The sequence below is a fragment of the Eretmochelys imbricata genome, chromosome 24 (assembly GCF_965152235.1).
Source record: "Eretmochelys imbricata isolate rEreImb1 chromosome 24, rEreImb1.hap1, whole genome shotgun sequence".
Classification (NCBI taxonomy): domain Eukaryota; kingdom Metazoa; phylum Chordata; order Testudines; family Cheloniidae; genus Eretmochelys; species Eretmochelys imbricata.
The window spans coordinates 20,958,821-20,977,758 of record NC_135595.1 but is presented as its reverse complement, the minus strand read 5'-3'; the positions used below and the strand labels follow the sequence as shown (position 1 = coordinate 20,977,758).

Sequence of the window (18,938 nt, the reverse complement as noted above, 5' to 3'; positions counted from 1 at the left end):
GAGCACCCCTCTTCCTGGGATTCACTGAGACTCTCAGCCAGCCAGTAAAACGGAAGATTTATTGGACCACAGGAACACAGAGCTTGTGGGTATACCCAGGACAGAGCTTGTGGGTATACCCAGGACCCCTCAGTCAAGTCCTTCTGGGGGAGCAGGGAGCTTAGACGCCAGCCCTGGGGTTCCCTGTGTTCCTCCACCCAGCCCCAAACTGAAACTAACCCCCCCGCCCCCCCAGCAGGCTCTCTCCTGCAGCCTCTGTTCACGTTCCCGGGTAGAGGTGTTACCTCCCCCTCCCCCTCCTGGCTCAGGTGACAGGCTCTCCGGTCTCCCATCCCCAGGGCACATTCCCAGGTCAACACTCCCCCCTCCCTGCTGCGTCCCATCTCTCCCCCCTTCCAGACGGAACGGAGCGGGGTCACTCTGACCAGTGACCTGGGGCAGTTCGGGGCCCCCTCTCCGGGACGGCGCGTCCGCTATCAGGTTGGCCCTTCCCTTCACGTGGACCACGTCCCTGTCGTAATCCCGCAGGAGCAGGCTCCATCTCAGGAGTTTGGCGTTGGCTCCTCTCATCGGGTGCAGCCAGGTCAGGGGAGAGGGGTCGGTGTAGACGGTGAAGTGCCGCCCGAAGAGATAGGGCTCTAGTTTCTTGAGGGCCCACACCATGGCCAGGCACTCCTTCTCGATGGCCGCGTAGTGTTGCTCCCGGGGTAGCAACTTCTTGCTCAGGTACACGATGGGGTGTCTCTCCCCCTTTCCATCCTCCTGCATTAACACCGCCCCCAGTCCCGTGTCCGAGGCATCGGTGAACACCACAAAGGGCTTGTCAAAGTCTGGGTTTGCCAGAACTGGGCCACTGACCAGAGCCTCCTTCAGCGCCCAGAAAGCCTCCTGGCACTTTCTTGTCTAGCTTCCCCTTCTTGCATAGCTCAGTGATGGGAGTGGCTATGGCGCTAAAGTGGGGCACAAATCTTTGATAGTATCCTGCCATCCCAATAAAGGCTTGGACCTGCTTTGTGGTGTGGGGAGCGGGCCAGTCTCTGATCACCTCCACCTTGGCTGGTTCCGGCTTTAGGCGGCCGCTCCCCACCCGATGGCCCAGGTAAGATACTTCCGCCATCCCCACCTTGCACTTCTCCGCTTTTACAGTCAGCCCAGCCCCCTGGAGTCGGTCCGGCACTTGTCTAACCTGGGACACGTGGTCCTCCCAGGTCTGGCTAAAGACAAAGATGTCATCAATATACGCCATGGCAAAACTCTCCATCCCCCTCAGGAGCTGGTCCACCAGGCGCTGGAAGGTGGCCGGCGCTCCCTTGAGGCCGAAAGGCAGGGTCAGGAACACATAGAGCCCCAGAGGGGTGATAAAGGCCGATTTCAGCCGGGCATCTGCATCCAGCGGCACTTGCCAGTAGCCCTTTGTAAGGTCCATGGTGGTAAGGTACCGAGCTCCTCCCAGCTTGTCTAGGAGCTCGTCCGGCCTGGGCATGGGGTAGGCATCCAATTCAATGATGGCATTGAGCTTCCGATAGTCCACATGGAACTGGACCAACCCATCCTTCTTGGGGACCAGCACCACCGGCGAGGCCCAAGGGCTGGCAGATGGCTGGATCACCCCCAAAGCCAGCATGTCCTGGACCTCTCTTTCCAGGTCCTGAGCAGTCTTCCCTGTGACTCGGAAGGGGGAACATCTTATCTGCGGGTGCGACCCTGTCTGCACCCGGTGGACAGTCAGAATAGTGCGTCCAGGCTGGTTGGAAAACAGCTGTCGGGACGGATGCATCACCCCCCTGACCTCAGCTTGCTGGGCAGGGGTTAGCTGATCCGAGAGGGGAATTGTTTCCAGGGGGGAACCAGCTCTGGTCCCAGGGAATATATCCACTAAAGGGTCATCTCCCTGCTCCTCCCACCGTCCACACACGGCCAACACCACATTCCCCCTGGCATAATATGGCTTCATCATATTCACATGGTACACCCGGCGGTGGTGCGCCCGGCTCGACAGCTCCACCACATAGTTTACCTCATTGAGCTGCTTGATGACCTTGAAAGGGCCCTCCCAGGTGGCCTGTAGTTTGTTCTTTCTCACGGGGATGAGAACCATCACCTGATCCCCGGTGGCGTAGGCACGGGCCCGCGCCGTGCGGTCATACCAGACCTTCTGCTTCTTCTGGGCTCTGGCCAGATTCTCCCTGGCCAGGCCCATGAGTTCAGCCAGTCTCTCTCGGAAGATCAGGACATACTCCACCACTGACTCTCCATCGGGAGTGGCCTTCCCCTCCCACTCATCTCTCATCAGGTCCAGGGGGCCCCTCACCCTCCTGCCATATAACAGTTCGAAAGGCGAAAATCCGGTAGACTCCTGGGGCACCTCCCTGTACGCGAACAGCAGGTGAGGTAAGTACTTGTCCCAATCCTGTGGGTGCTGGTTCATAAAGGTTTTCAGCATCATCTTTAGTGTCCCGTTAAACCTCTCCACCAGCCCATTGGACTGGGGGTGATAAGCTGAGGCCCAGTTGTGCCAGACCCCACATTTCTCCCACAAGCACCGGAGCAGGGCCGACATGAAGTTGGAGCCTTGGTCTGTCAAGACTTCCTTGGGGAACCCCACTCGGCTGAAAATGGTCAGGAGCGCATCGGCCACGGTGTCTGCTTCAATGGAAGCTAAGGGCACTGCCTCGGGGTAGTGGGCGAAATCTACCACCACCAGAATATATTTCTTCCCCGACCAGGTCATCTTGCTGAGAGGCCCCACGATGTCCATGACCACCTTCTGGAAAAGGAGTACTTGTGGCACCCCTCAGACAGAGACAAACACCTACAAAATCTCTGTTAAGTTTTCTTACAACTACAATACCTACCTGCGGAAGTGAAGAAACAGATTGACAGAGCCAGAAGAGTTCCCAGAAGTTACCTACTACAGGACAGGCCCAACAAAGAAGATAACAGAACGCCACTAGCCGTCACCTTCAGCCCCCAACGAAAACCTCTCCAACGCATCATCAAGGATCTACAACCTATCCTGAAGGACGACCCATCAGTCTCACAGACCTTGCGAGACAGGCCAGTCCTTGCCTACAGACAGCTCCCCAACCTGAAGCGAATACTCACCAGCAACCACACACCACACAACAGAACCACTAATCCAGGAACCTATCCTTGCAACAAAGCCCATTGCCAACTGTGCCCACATATCTATTCAGGGGACACCATCACAGGGCCTAATCACATCAGCCACACGATCAGAGGCTCGTTCACCTGCACATCTACCAATGTGATATATGCCATCATGTGCCAGCAATGTCCCTCTGCCATGTACACTGGCCAAACTGGACAGTCTCTACGTAAAAGAATAAATGGACACAAATCAGACATCAAGAATTATAACATTCAAAAACCAGTCGGAGAACACTTCAATCTCTCTGGTCACTCGATTACAGACCTAAAAGTGACAATTCTTCAACAAAAAAACTTCAAAAACTGCTGAATTGGATCAGCAGGGCTCTGGATCCCCGCAGACGGACTTTGCTGCAGGTCCCTGCTCCCTGCGCTCATAAGCTCTGTTCTGCACTGGGTTCCCCATGACAACGACGTCTTTCCTGCGCCTGGTGCAGAGCAGCACTTGCCCCTGGCTGGGCGAGCCCAGCGGCTCCGTCGTACTCATCGCCTGGGCAACCGGGGGGAGATGTTCGTGGGCCCGTCGCGGGGAGCCAGTCGCACACCGGGGCGGCCTTGGTTTCCCATGGGTGTGTGAGACGTCCCCATCCACCAGGCTTGGTTCGGATTCAGGTCAGAGTTCACCAAGACACCCACGGAAAGTCAAACCCAGACACCTGCTGCCCGGGATCTGGCCCAAGGTGCCGTTGTTTTCTGCCCTGTTTCGGGCATGGCTGCGTGTGTGAGGTAGAGCGCATTAAAGCAGCCCCGGGCGCCCGAGCTCGCTCCCGGTCCACACTGGCAAGGCAGGTAGAGCACTCCTGGCGCTCCGCCTCGGCGAGAAGACGAACGCTTGCTGCGTGGTGGCTGGAGCGCTGCGGCGTCCGTGTGGACGAGGTGTTGCATTTCTGCACCCTGATCAGCCTCTGGAAACGTCCCCTCATCCCTTAAGCCACGTGGCCACTCTTCTCATTGTTTGGAGCTCGCCCAGGAATGGGGAAGTGCCCTTTGAAAGCTCCGTTTCTTTACTGTGGGAGACAGAGGCCGGGGTGGGGGGGTTCGCTGCTGTCTGAACTTACAAGACAGCACGCTGACATGCTCTCAGCCCCCCAAAAACCCACTCTCTCCCCCCACAAACACACAACACTCCCTGTCACACTCCACGCCCCCCATTTGAAAAGCACGTAGCAGTCACTTGCATGCTGGGATAGCTGCCCATAATGCACCGCTCCCAATGCAGCTGCAAGGGCCGCACGCCAGTGCGCTGCCAGCTGTCAGCGTGGACAGACCACGGCGCTTTCCCTGCTGCGCTCGCCGAAGGCGGGTTTAACCCACAGCGCTCTACGCCTGCAGTAGCCACGCCCTGAGCCCAATCTGCTTTCCAAGCCCCCTTCTGATCGCAGCCTGCGTGCATGAGGCGAAACGAAAGTCCCCAAAAGGCTTGCGGGGAGAAAGACTCTGGGGGGGGCATTGTCAAGGTCTGGGTGGATCGGAGGTGTCTGGATTCGCCGAGTTTCGTGGAATGCTGTTCAGCGTCTCCGGGGGGCAGCGATGTTACACAGGGTCGGTACCGGGGTGTTGGAGTCTGCACAACTAATAACCCGTCCGTGTCACACGCTGGCTGGGAGTCGCTGCTGGCTGCGGGGGGCAGGGCCCTTTGGTGGTGCTTGAGGCTCCCCAGGGGCCCCATCCAGGGGCCCTCACTGCGGGGTGTTCCCGGGGTCACCAAGGGGCTGAACGCTCCAAGGTCGGACCCAGGAAGGCCACAGCTGAGCAGGCTCCTGGCCCTGGTGCCAGTGGTCCTGAGGGGACACGCAGCCCCTGAGTCCTGGCTGGCTTCATTCACAGCCGTGCCAGAGCCCCGAGCCTGCGACCCCGGGACACCTGGCTCCCAGCCCCGCTGCTCTAAAAACTAGCCCCCACTTCCCTCCCGGAGCCAGGGAGGGAACCCAGGCGTCCTGGCTCCCAGCCCACATCTCACCTCCGAAGACATAGAGCCACGTGTCGACCACGGCTGCGGCGTGGCTGGCCAGGCCGGGGGGCAGGGAGCCCGTGGCGTTGGAGGGGGCCAGCTCCAGCCAGCGCTCCGCATGGGGTTGGTACATCCAGACGTCGCTGGCCAAGAAGCCGTCGGCCAGTTCCCCGCCACACAGCACCAGGCAGCCCTGCCAGGCCACGGCCACGTGGGAGTGACGGGCCGCCTGTGGGGAGAGAGGGGGTTAGTGCCGGGGGCAGGGGACACACCACCGCGGGCTGGGGGGGGGGGTGTGTGTGTGACGCAGTCTGCGGCTGACGGCCCTGCACCAGCAGCCGCCCGGCCTGAGGCATTGGCTACACCCCACGCTGGGCCAGGAGATGGATCTGAAACCTGCCCCCCCTGCCACCAGCGGCCCGGGGAGGCGGATGGGACCACGCGGGAATGCGAAGCCGGCGACAGCCGCCCCGTCCCAGACCGAAGGCTCTGCCCTGCCCCCCCGGGTCAGCTGGGGCTGGCCCCCCTGCAGCGCTGCGAGGGGGCAGGACGCCTCCGCACCGCCCGCCACGCCCCCGCCACGCCCTCGGCACCAGCGACACCCCGGGCACCCCTGGACACTCACTGGTGCGGCTGCTGCCCCTTCAGGCTGCGGCATTGCCGGCTGTGGGTATTCGTGGGGGCCGTGACTAGCCTGCGTCTAACCAGGCCGGGGAGGCGGGGGCTCTGCCCTGCCCAAAGGATCCAGCTGGGGTGGCAGGGGACACAGCCCAGCATGACCGGCCCGAAGCACAGCGCACAGGCCCTGCGGAAAGCGAGCGGCACCCTGGTGCCGGAGGAAATAGAGACGGGCGGACGTGACGCTCCCTCCGGGCTGCCGGGAACTGGGGCCAGCAGCCTGAGCTCACCCAGCCTCGGGGACCAGGAGACGTGGGGGAGATGAACAAGGCGAGACGCCCCCTCTGGCACCATCACTGGACGGATGCCAGGGGCCAGAACTCTGGCCAGCCGAGAAGGAGGGTCAGAGCCCTGGGGGTCGCCGTGGTACGAGCTGGGCTCCCCGGGCGGGGGTGGGGGTCCTTCCACCAAGGTGGGGGCCGAGGTCTCTGGAAAACGACCAGCTTAGGCAAGACTCCTGCGCGGGAAAGAAGGAGGCCAGGGCCGTGTGGGGCGCGGGGCAGAGGGAGGCCAGGGCCGTGTGGGGCACGGGGCAGAGGGAGGCCCCGGCTGGCCCGGAGCCCGTTTGTCTACACGGCTGCTTCTGGCGCAAAACTCGGCTGCGCTGCCGTGAAAATCAGAGCCGCCCAAGGAACGGCAGAGCAGAGCGTCAGTGTGGACGCGGCGTTCGGGACGCCCATGGAACTGGCCTCCCCCAGTGTCCCACAATGCCCGCGTGACCGCTCTGCTCCTTGTTTGCAACTCGGTGCCCTGCAGACACACGCCCCTGCCCCCGCTCGGACCCCCAGCCTGGAGAGCTCAGAGCCGCCGAGGGGGGCGCGCCGGGAGGGCGCGGAGAAGCATGAACGTGGGACCTGGCACTGGGAACACAGCGGCAGGGGGAGACCACTGTGCTGTGCGGGGGGGGGTCCCCCTCCCCAGGATTGGTTGTTCCAGCTGCTGTGTGAACGTAAAGCGGTGGCATGTCGACACACTCGCCCCCCCGCCCCCCCCCACATACACACACTTCCTGTCTCACACTCAAACCGTCCCCCCACGTCAGCTGCAAACCGGCTGGCGATGAAGGAGGATACCCAGGGGACGACGCATCCCGTGAGGCTGGACCTGCCCCGTGAGGCTTTGCAAACCCGCCCCAGAGCCCCCCGCGGCCTGTTGCACAGTGTGTAGCCCCCCGCCGGCTCCGCTCTGTGTCCTGCAGGAGCGGCTAGTGGGGCCCCGCTCTGCCGGCAGGTTAATATGGCAGCGTAACTTGTCAACCAAACGCTGCCGTGTAGACACGGCCTTGGGTGTCTGACCTGCCCCACGCCTGGGGATCCGGGAACTCCCGGCTGAGCTGCCTTCCCTGGCTCTGCCAACGTGTCTGACCTGCCCCACGCCTGGGGATCCGGGAACTCCCGGCTGAGCTGCCTTCCCTGGCTCTGCCAACCCCAGCGCCCTGACACGCTGCGTCTCTGAGGGGCACAGGAATGGGCCAGGCAGCTCCGAGCGGGCAGCGTGGGAGAGGGTGCTGGGGAGCCGCTCGGCTGGGCCCGGGGGCACGTACCGGAGAGGGGTGACAGGGGGGATGTACCATGGAGGAGGGGCACAGGAGGAGGCAACGTACCAGGGAGGGGAGACGGGGGGGTTGTACCATGGAGGAGGGGCACAGGAGGGGGGCATGGGGGGGACATGACTGGGGGACGTACCGGGGAGCAGGGGCATGGGGGGGGGGACGTGACGGGGGGACGTACTGGGGAGGGGGGACGGGGAGGTCGTACCGTGGAGGAGGGGCACAGGAGGGGGGCACGGGGGGGGGACGTGATGGGGGGATGTACCGGGGAGGAGGGGCACAGGAGGAGGGGCACGTACAGGCTGGGGGACGGGGGGGGTCGTACCATGGAGGAGGGGCACAGGAGGGGGCCACAGGGGGGACGTACCGGGGAGAAGGGGCACGGGGGGGGGGGACGTGACGGGGGGACGTACCGGGGACGGGGGACGGGGAGGTCGTACCATGGAGGAGGGGCACAGGAGGGGGGTACGGGGTGGGAACATACCGGGGAGGGGAGACGGGGGGGGACGTACCGGGGAGGAGGGATGGGGGGGGTCGTACCATGGAGGAGGGGCACAGGAGAGGGGTACGGGGGGGGAACATACCGGGGAGGGGCTCAGCACCCGGCTCTGCCACAGGTTGGAGGTGAAGTTGTAGATGACGAGGTCGCCCAGCGCCGTGTTCAGGTCCAGCCCTTGGGGAGCAGAGCAGCTGTGAGGGGGGGACCCCCAACGCCTGCCCCCCCCACCCCCAACTCCATCCCCACCCCCACCCAACCCCCCTGTCTCCCCTAACCTCCCTCCCCAGCTCCTGCCCCCACTGCATCCCCATCCACATCCTGCCCCACCTCCCCTCAACCCCACTGCATCCCCCTCCCACCCTGCACCTGGTCCCCACATTCCCCTCCCCACCCTGCACCTCCCACGGTGACCCCCAACCCCTCCCTCGCAGCGGCGGTGTCTCTGACCCCCGAAGATGTAGAGTGCCCCGGTGGGGGGCAGGACAGCGCCGGCGGCAGCCGTGCGGGGCCGGAAGTGGGGGTCGGTGGAGCTCACGTTGTACCAGCGCCCGGCGCCCTGGTTCTCGCCCAGCGCCAGGTCACAGGCCTCGCCCACAAAGCCCGGCTGGCACCGGCATCGGTCAGACTCCTGTGGGGACAGACAGATGGACGGAGGGTCCCGGCTCGCAGACCCCCCGGCCCTGGGGTCCCGGCCCTTCCCTCCGGTCACAGGGGAGAGGGAGCAGTGGGGGGGAGAGTCTCACGTATCTGTTGGTGGGGGTGGCGGGGCTTGGGGGGGCTCAGGTCGAAGGCCCCATGGCCCGGGCAGTAGCTGTCGCAGTGGGGTCAGGGGGGCAGCAGGGCTCGGGGGGCGTGGGGGAGCTCGGGGGCTCACCTGGTCGCAGGCCCCGGGGCCCAGGCAGTAGCTGTCGCGGTGGGGCTCGAGGGGGCGGGGGGGCAGCAGGGCTCGGGGGGGCAGGGGGTCTCACCTGGTCGCAGGCCCTGGGCCCAGGCAGTAGCTGTCGCAGGGGGGCTCAGGGGGGCAGCAGGGCTCGGGGGGCGGCGGGGCTCGGGGGGCGTGGGAGGCTCGGGGGGCTCACCTGGTCGCAGGCCCCGGGGCCCAGGCAGTAGCTGTTGCAGTGGGGTCAGGGGGTCAGGGGGGCTCAGGGGGCGGCGGGGCTCGGGGGGCGGCGGGGGGCTCGGGGGCCTCACCTGGTCGCAGGCCCCGTGGCCCAGGCAGTAGCTGTCGCAGGGGGGCTCGGGGGGACAGGGGGGCTCAGGGGGGCTCAGGGGGGCAGCAGGGCTCGGGGGGCGGCGGGGCTCGGGGAGTGGCGGGGGGCTCGGGGGGCGGCGAGGGGCTCGGGGGCCTCACCTGGTCGCAGGCCCGTGGCCCGGACAGTAGCTGTCGCGGTGGGGTCAGGGGGCAGGGGGGCTCAGGGGGGCAGCAGGGCTCGGGGGGCGGCGGGGCTCGGGGGCGTGGGGGGGCTCGGGGGGCCTCACCTGGTCGCAGGCCCTGGGGCCCAGGCAGTAGCTGTCGCAGGGGGGCTCGGGGGGACAGGGGGGCTCAGGGGGGCAGCAGGGCTCGGGGGGCGGCGGGGGGCTCGGGGGGCGGCGGGGGGCTCGGGGCCTCACCTGGTCGCAGGCCCCGTGGCCCAGGCAGTAGCTGTCGCGGTGGGGCTCGAGGGGGCGGGGGGGCAGCAGGGCTCTGGGGGGCAGGGGGGTCTCACCTGGTCGCAGGCCCTGGGGCCCAGGCAGTAGCTGTCGCAGGGGGGCTCAGGGGGGCAGCAGGGCTCGGGGGGCGGCGGGGTTCGGGGGGCGGCGGGGGCTCGGGGGCCTCACCTGGTCGCAGGCCCCGGGGCCCAGGCAGTAGCTGTCGCAGTGGGGTCAGGGGGCAGGGGGGCTCAGGGTTGCAGCAGGGCTCGGGGGGCGGCGGGGCTCGGGGGGCGTGGGGGGGCTCGGGGGGCTCACCTGGTCGCAGGCCCCGGGGCCCAGGCAGTAGCTGTCGCAGTGGGTCAGGGGGGCAGGGGGGCTCAGGGGGGCAGCAGGGCTCGGGGGGCGGCGGGGCTCGGGGGCGTGGGGGGGCTCGGGGGGCTCACCTGGTCGCAGGCCCCGGGGCCCAGGCAGTAGCTGTCGCAGTGGGGTCAGGGGGGCAGCAGGGCTCGGGGGGCGGCGGGGCTCGGGGGGCGGCGGGGGGCTCGGGGCCTCACCTGGTCGCAGGCCCCGTGGCCCAGGCAGTAGCTGTCGCAGTGGGGTCAGGGGGGCAGGGGGGGTCAGGGGGGCAGGGGGGCTCAGGGGGCGGCGGGGCTCGGGGGGCGGCGGGGCTCGGGGGCCTCACCTGGTCGCAGGCCCCGTGGCCCGGACAGTAGCTGTCGCGGTGGGGTCAGGGGGGCAGGGGGGCTCAGGGGGGCAGCAGGGCTCGGGGGGGCGGCGGGGCTCGGGGGGCATGAGGGGGCTCGGGGGGCCTCACCTGGTCGCAGGCCCTGGGGCCCAGGCAGTAGCTGTCGCAGGGGGGCTCGGGAGGACAGGGGGGCTCAGGGGGGCAGCAGGGCTCGGGGGGCGGCGGGAGGCTCGGGGGCCTCACCTGGTCGCAGGCCCCGTGGCCCAGGCAGTAGCTGTCGCAGTGGGTCAGGGGGGCTCAGGGGGGCAGCAGGGCTCGGGGGGCGGCGGGGGCTCGGGGGCCTCACCTGGTCGCAGGCCCCGTGGCCCAGGCAGTAGCTGTCGCAGGGGGCACAGCGCAGTCCGGCCCCCCCAGCCAGGCCGGCACCGGCACTGGCCGTGGGGCTCGCAGGTGCCGTGGCCGGAGCAGCCGCGGGGCAGAGCGAGACCCGGTAGCTGGCGTTGAAGCCCAGCAGGTTGTAGTTGCGTCGCTGAACAGGTGCAGCAGCATCTGGGGGTGCGGGGGGAGATGGGGTCACACACACGGGCCCCCAACCCCCCACCTCCCCCCCAGCCCCTCAATCTCCCACCTCCCCCCACAGACCCCAGTCACTCCCTCTCCTGGACTCTCCCCCCTCCTCACGCTGCAGCCCCGCCGGGGGTCACCTTGCCGGAGGTGGCCTCCAGGGGGGCGGGCAGGGTGCTGCCGCTCAGGCTGGCCAGCAGGGGGCAGCGCGGGGAGTCGCCGTCGTAGACGAAGAGGTAGTCGTAGGTGCACTCCGTGTCCATGAACAGGAAGGTCAAGAGCACGCGGGTGCCGGCGGCTGGGGGCTGGGGAGACGGGGGGGTCAAACACGGGACGCCAATGCTGCCCCACGGGGACCACGGCTCCCAGCATGCACCACGGCGCCCCCAGGGCTCTGACCCCCTCCCCCACAGGGAGCCCGGCTCCCAGCATGCACCACGGCGCCCCCAGGGCTCTGACCCCCTCCCCCGCAGGGAGCCCGGCTCCCAGCATGCACCACGGCGCCCCCAGGGCTCTGACCTCCCCCCTGCAGGGAGCCCAGCTCCCAGCATGCACCACGGCGCCCCCAGGGCTCTGACCTCCCCCCTGCAGGGAGCCCGGCTCCCAGCATGCACCACGGCACCCCCAGGGCTCTGACCCCCTCCCCCGCAGGGAGCCCAGCTCCCAGCATTCACCACGGCGCCCCGAGGGCTCTGACCCCCTCCCCCGCAGGGAGCCCGGCTCCCAGCATGCACCACGGCACCCCCCAGGGCTCTGACCTCCCGCCTGCAGGGAGCCCGGCTCCCAGCATGCACCACGGCGCCCCCAGGGCTCTGACCCCCTCCCCCGCAGGGAGCCCGGCTCCCAGCATGCACCACGGCGCCCCCAGGGCTCTGACCTCCCCCCTGCAGGGAGCCCGGCTCCCAGCATGCACCACGGCGCCCCCAGGGCTCTGACCCCCTCCCCCGCAGGGAGCCCAGCTCCCAGCATGCACCACGGCGCCCCGAGGGCTCTGACCTCCCCCCTGCAGGGAGCCCGGCTCCCAGCATGCACCACGGCGCCCTCCAGGGCTCTAATCCCCTCCCCCACAGGGAACCCGGCTCCCAGCATTCACCACGGCGCCCCCAGGGCTCTGACCTCCCGCCTGCAGGGAGCCCGGCTCCCAGCATGCACCACGGCGCCCCCCCAGGGCTCTGACCTCCCCCCTGCAGGGAGCCCGGCTCCCAGCATGCACCACGGCGCCCCCAGGGCTCCGACCCCCTCCCCCGCAGGGAGCCCGGCTCCCAGCATGCACCACGGCACCCCCCAGGGCTCTGACCTCCCCCCTGCAGGGAGCCCGGCTCCCAGCATGCACCACAGCGCCCCCAGGGCTCTGACCTCCCCCCTGCAGGGAGCCCAGCTCCCAGCATGCACCACGGCGCCCCCAGGGCTCTGACCTCCCCCCTGCAGGGAGCCCGGCTCCCAGCATGCACCATGGCGCCCCCAGGGCTCTGACCTCCCCCCTGCAGGGAGCCCGGCTCCCAGCATGCACCACGGCGCCCCGAGGGCTCTGACCCCCTCCCCCGCAGGGAGCCCGGCTCCCAGCATGCACCACGGCGCCCCCAGGGCTCTGACCCCCTCCCCCGCAGGGAGCCCGGCTCCCAGCATGCACCACGGCACCCCCAGGGCTCTGACCCCCTCCCCCGCAGGGAGCCCGGCTCCCAGCATGCACCACGGCACCCCCAGGGCTCCGACCCCCTCCCCCGCAAGGAGCCTGGCCCCAGCATGCACCACGGCGCCCCCAGGGCTCTGACCTCCCCCCTGCAGGGAGCCCGGCTCCCAGCATGCACCATGGCGCCCCCAGGGCTCTGACCTCCCCCCCTGCAGGGAGCCCGGCTCCCAGCATGCACCACGGCGCCCCGAGGGCTCTGACCCCCTCCCCCGCAGGGAGCCCGGCTCCCAGCATGCACCACGGCGCCCCCAGGGCTCTGACCTCCCCCCTGCAGGGAGCCCGGCTCCCAGCATGCACCACGGCGCCCCCAGGGCTCCGACCCCCTCCCCCGCAGGGAGCCCGGCTCCCAGCATGCACCACGGCACCCCCCAGGGCTCTAATCCCCTCCCCCACAGGGAGCCCGGCTCCCAGCATGCACCACGGCGCCCCCAGGGCTCCGACCCCCTCCCCCGCAGGGAGCCCGGCTCCCAGCATGCACCACGGCGCCCCCAGGGCTCCGACCCCGTCCCCCGCAGGGAGCCCGGCTCCCAGCATGCACCACGGCGCCCCCAGGGCTCTGACCCCCTCCCCCGCAGGGAGCCTGGCCCCAGCATGCACCACGGCGCCCCCAGGGCTCTGAGCCCCCCAGTCTTTCATTGATTTCCAGGCCAGAAGGCACCACTGTGCTCGTGTTGTCCGACCCGCCAGAGACCTGCCCCGAATCCCCCCGCCCCTGGGCAGAGCCTCCACAGGCAGCCAGGCAGGACCGTAACGGCCTCAGGGGAGCCGTGGTCCAATGGGCCGTTCCCCTCCCAATGCCCCGTCGGGCCGGGTACCGCTTTGCACCCTCGAATCGCCCTTGGGGCGCGGGGCCCCCGGCCCGAGCCCAGAGGGGAGGGCCCCTCCCTGCCCTGCGCGAGGCCCCCGGCGGCATCGCAGGGCGCCCCCCCGCGTGCGGCTGGTGCCCCCCGCGTGCGGCTGGCGCCCCCCGCGTGCCCCCACCTTCGATCAGCCACTCGCAGTTCCCGTTCACAGAGTAGTTGCCCGGCCCGTCGCTGACGAACCCCTCGGGGCCCCGCAGCACCTGGCGCTGCCCCTTGCAGTCGCCGGCGCCGGCCCAGCGGGCCCCGCTCAGCACCAGGGCCAGCACCAGGGCCAGCGCCAGGCCGGGGCTGCGGGGGGGGGGGCGGGGCGCCGTCCATGCCAGGCTCAGCGGGCGCCGGGGGGCTCCATGCGCCAACCTGTGCGGGGCAGAGGGGGGTCAGGGGCGCGACAGCGCGGCGACCCCCCCGGGACGGTCACGGGGCGACCCCCCACGGGACAACCCCCCACGGGACAGCCACGGCCACAGGGAGACCTCCCCACCCTGGGTACGGCCACGGGGCGACCCCCCACGGGACAGCCACGGCCAGGGGGAGACCCCCCACCCCGGGTACGGCCACGGGGCGACCCCCCCCAATCCCCACGGCCACGGGGAGACCCCCCACCCTGGGTACGGCCACGGGGTGACGCCCCACCCTGGGTACGGCCACGGCCAGGGGGAGACCCCCCCACCCCGGGTACGGCCACGGGGCGACCCCCCCAATCCCCACGGCTACGGGGAGAACCCCCACCCTGGGTATGGTCACGGGGCAACCTCCCACGGGACAGCCACGGCCACGGGGAGACCCCCCCCCACCCCGGGTACGGCCACGGGGCAACCCCCCCAATCCCCACGGCCACCGGGAGACCCCCCCAAACCCCCACCGCCAGGGGGCGACCCCCCCCGATCCCAGGCGCCCCCAAAGCCGTGTGGGGACCCTGCAGCGATGGGTGGGCCCCGGGCGGGCAAGAGGCCCATAAGGGCCAGAAGGGATCTATAGGGGACGGGGGGTCTATAGGGGACGGGGGGGTCTATACGACCCGGGGGCCGGGGGGGGTCTATGGGGGCCGGGGGGGCGGGAGCAGGGGGGTCTATAGGGGACGGGGGGGTCTATACGGCCGGGGGGGTCTATGGGGGCCGGGGGGGCGGGAACAGGGGGGGTCTATAGGGGCCGGGGGGTCTATGGGGGCCGGGAGGGCGGGAGCGGGGGGTCTGTGGGGGCCGTGGGGGGGCGGGAGCGGGGGCCGGGGGGTCTATAGGGGCCGGGGGGCGGGAGCGGGCGGCGTCTATAGGGGCCGGGGGGCGGGAGCGGGATGTCTATAGGGGGCGGGAGCGGGGGGTCTATGGGGCCGGGGGGGTCTATAGGGGCGGGAGCGGGCGGGAGCGGGGGCCGGGGGGTCTATAGGGGCCGGGGGCCGGGAGCGGGATGTCTATAGGGGGCGGGAGCGGGGGGTCTATGGGGCCGGGGGGTCTATAGGGGCGGGAGCGGGGGCCGGGGGGTCTATAGGGGCCGGGGGGCGGGAGCGGGATGTCTATAGGGGGCGGGAGCGGGGGGTCTATGGGGCCGGGGGGTCTATAGGGGCCGGGGGGCGGGAGCGGGCGGCGTCTATAGGGGCCGGGGGGCGGGAGCGGGATGTCTATAGGGGGCGGGAGCGGGGGGTCTATAGGGGCCGGTCTCTCTCTCACCCGCTCGCTCTGCCCGTGGCGGACTCCGGGCCGGGAGCAGCGAGACGCGGGGCCAGAGCGGCGCGCGGAACCATAGAGCGGGCGGGGCTGCGCGGCGCGAGGGGCCCGGCCCGGCCGCTCTGGGCTCCCGTCTCGCTGGTTCCGCCCCGGGCTAGTGCGGGCGGGGCGCTCCGCCGGAGGAGACACAGGCCCCGCCCCCATCAGCCCCGCCCAGTCATACCCACGTCATCGATCATTCCCGCTCGGTCCCCGCCCCGATCCCCCCACGGGGCGTTAACTCTGAACCCTACTGACAGCCGCGGGCGGATACCCCTGGGCCCCCCTGAGGACAGGTCCCCCCCGAACTACAACCGGCCCCTGCTCCCCCCCAACCTACAACCAGTTGCTGCTCCCCCCCGACCTACAACTGGCCCCTGCTCCTCCCCTCTGACCTACAACCGGTCCCTGCTCCCCCCCCGACCTACAACCGGCCCCTGCTCCCCCCCAACCTACAACCAGCCCCTGCTCCTCCCCCACGACCTAAAACCGGTCCCTGCTCCTCCCCTCCGACCTACAACCCGTCCCTGCTCCCCCCCGACCTACAACCGGCCCCTGCTCCCGTCCCCCACTGAACTACAACCGGCCCTGCTCCCCCCCAACCTACAACCGGCCCCTGCTCCTCCCCCCCGACCTACAACCGGCCCCTGCTCCCGCCCCCCACTGAACTACAACCGGCCCTGCTCCCCCCCCACATACATCCGGTCCCTGCTCCCCCCCCGACCTACAACTGGCCCCTGCTCCCGCCCCCCACTGAACTGCAACCGGCCCCTGCTCCTCCCCCCAACCTACAACCAGTCCCTGCTCCCCCCTGGCCTACAACCAGTCCCTGCTCCCCCCCGACCTACAACCGGCCCCTGCTCCCGCCCCCCACTGAACTACAACCGGTCCCTGCTCCCCCCCGACCTACAACCAGTCCCTGCTCCCCCCCCAGCCTACAACCGGTCCCTGCTCCCCCCCCGACCTACAACTGGCCCCTGCTCCCGCCCCCCACTGAACTGCAACCGGCCCCTGCTCCTCCCCCACAACCTACAACCAGTCCCTGCTCCCCCCTGGCCTACAACCAGTCCCTGCTCCCCCCCGACCTACAACCGGCCCCTGCTCCCGCCCCCCACTGAACTACAACCGGTCCCTGCTCCCCCCCGACCTACAACCAGTCCCTGCTCCCCCCCACCTACAACCGGCCCCTGCTCCTCCCCTCCGACCTACAACCGGTCCCTGCTCCCCCCCGACCTACAACCGGCCCCTGCTCCTCCCCCGACCTACAACCGGCCCCTGCTCCTCCCCCCCAACCTACAACCGGCCCCTGCTCCCCCCCCGACCTACAACCGGCCCCTGCTCCCCCCCGACCTACAACCGGCCCCTGCTCCCGCCCCCCACTGAACTACAACCGTCCCTGCTCCTCCCCCACAACCTACAACCAGTCCCTGCTCCCCCCCGACCTACAACCAGTCCCTGCTCCCCCCCACCTACAACCGGTCCCTGCTCCTCCCCTCGACCTACAACCGGTCCCTGCTCCCCCCCAACCTACAACCGGCCCCTGCTCCTCCCCCCCGACCTACAACCGGCCCCTGCTCCCGCCCCCCACTGAACTACAACCGGTCCCTGCTCCCCCCCGACCTACAACCAGTCCCTGCTCCCCCCCCACCTACAACCGGTCCCTGCTCCTCCCCTCGACCTACAACCGGCCCCTGCTCCCCCCGACCTACAACCGGTCCCTGCTCCCCCACAACCTACAACCGGCCCCTGCTCCTCCCCCCCGACCTACAACTGGTCCCTGCTCCTCCCCTCCGACCTACAACCGGCCCCTGCTCCTCCCCCGACCTACAACCGGCCCCTGCTCCTCCCCCCCGACCTACAACCAGCCCCTGCTCCCCACCACAACCTACAACCAGTCCCTGCCCCCCTCCCGAGTGAGTGGGGAGGGGGGCCATACACCGACGAATGGGCTAGCCGGCACTGGGGGCCCAGACCCCCCACCCTATGAGACTCCGGCAGGGCCCCCTGGCCCTGGGAAGAATCCGGGTCCGGCCCAGGAGCGGTAGCACTAACCCCAGCAGGAGCTGGTGATGGGGGGAGCTCCCAGCTCCTCCAGCCCCGGCCCCTTCCAGCCGGGGGTGCTGAGGGCCCGACAACCCCATCCCCGGCACACCCTGGGCCCCTGCCCCTGCCCCCCGCACACACTCCAGGCCCCTGCCACCGCCCCGCCCCCCACACACCAAGGGCCCCACACACACTCCGGGACCCTGCCCCAGCCCTACCCCACACGCTTCAGACCCCTGTGCCCCACACACGCTGGGCCCCTGCCCCCACCCCACTCACACCCTGGCCTCTGCCCCCGCCCCACACACACTCTTGTTGGATCATATTAAAGAAGTTCTGTATTAAAATCACAAATGAGTTTGATTCCCCATAGTTTAAATTCCAGGGTATTACTAATTAAGAGATCTCTTGGTTTTTGGTTCTGTTTCTCTCCCTCTCTGTGTGAAACTTGCAAGCTGCTAATTGCGTTAGTACACTCTGAGACAGAGCCGGTTCCCAAAGCAATTCTTTGTAACAACAACCACTCACCCAGAGAGAGACTCAAAGCAACACTCTGTACCAACAGAAACAGCACCCAGAGACTCCCCGCCCTTTTGTTGTATTCATCTCGCTTGTTAACAATTGTGATTAAAACAGAGATAGAGGAGGTATGTGGAAGGATGTTTGGTGTGGATAACAACTGAGTGATCAGGGAGGTGGCAGCCTGAGAATCCAGTGTCCATCGGCTGAAGAAGGTGTCAAGTGGAAATAACCAGCGGACCCCGGGAGGGCAGACTGGGATCCACCCAGCAGCCTCAAGGATGGGAGACCCAAAGAACAAGAGAACATCTGGCAGCAGGGAGCCGTCAGGAATGTGCCATCTGCTGATTGATCCAGCAACAGCATGATGAAGCCACCTCCACAGACTGGCCTAGGAAGAAATTCCTATAAAAAATGGACTCTAGAAAGTGAGAACTTTGGGGTCTGATTCTGCAAACCAACTTCCCGGAGTGTCAGATGAGCATCTGACGAGGCCCTGCTCCCTCCTCGTGTCCAGGCCACCTGGCCAGTGGCTTGGCACGAGCAACTCTCAGGCTGGTAACTATGGGAACAACCTTGCAGAACGTGCGTGCGAACGAACAGGAGATGGATGGTGAGTTATCGCTGTAACTCACTGCTTACTAGGTTCGTTCTGTATTCACAATAAATGTGGTATTTTGCCTTTTCCCCTTTAATAAGATCCTGCTGGTTTTTATTTTATTGGTATAACACTCTGGGCCCCCACCCCACACACTCCGGGCTCCTGACCCCGCCCCCCACGCACCCTGGGCCCCCACCCCACACACACTCCACAGTCCAATAGAAACACGAGAATCCTCTTTATTTTGGCAAAAACAACTCCAGAAATTCTCCAGCTTCGGGCGCCAGAATCAGTGGCACGGAAGTGGGGCTGGGGGGCAATGTCCTTGGGGGGCACAGGGAGCTGGGGGAGGGGTTGACCGGGGTGGGAGGACAGGCAGCCTGGGTATGGGGGGAATGGGAACAAGAGCACTGCCCCCCCACACACTCGATAGGCGCCAGGGGAGGCTTGGGCAGGGGTTGGGTCCCCAGCCGATGCTCATGGCGGGGGAGAGAGGGCTCCTAGCCCTGTTGTGGGGGTCAACCCCCATGTTCATTCAGTCCCAGCCCCCAGGCCCCCCACACTGTGGGGTGAAGGGGAGCTGGGACGCTCCCATGGGAGGCTACTCACCCCCCCTGCTCCAGCCCCATCAGTGCGCCGGGGGCAGCCGTGCTGGGGGGCCCCCGTAGGGTCACTGGGGCAGGAGGCTGGGGGCCATGAGGGAGGCGTGAAGGAGCTACCCAAGAGGAAGGGGTTACATGGATGGGGGCGGCCTGTAGCGGTCCGGCCCCCTCAGTCTGCAGCGGGAGGGGGG

At 68.3% G+C, this 18,938-nt stretch overlaps 1 protein-coding gene across 1 annotated transcript in view; it reads right to left on the bottom strand.

The window, feature by feature from the left end:
* The window catches only part of MEGF8 (multiple EGF like domains 8), a gene marked incomplete at its 3' end in the record, with an annotated part of 39,080 nt that extends 23,905 nt beyond the window's left edge, over positions 1-15,175 (bottom strand). Inside the window, 7 exon segments of the mRNA XM_077840923.1 lie at positions 5,132-5,351; positions 7,934-8,022; positions 8,296-8,476; positions 10,512-10,714; positions 10,870-11,034; positions 13,401-13,639; positions 15,171-15,175. Coding sequence (XP_077697049.1) covers positions 5,132-5,351; positions 7,934-8,022; positions 8,296-8,476; positions 10,512-10,714; positions 10,870-11,034; positions 13,401-13,639; positions 15,171-15,175 — 1,102 coding nt within the window.
* Between the last annotated feature and the right edge of the window lie 3,763 nt (positions 15,176-18,938).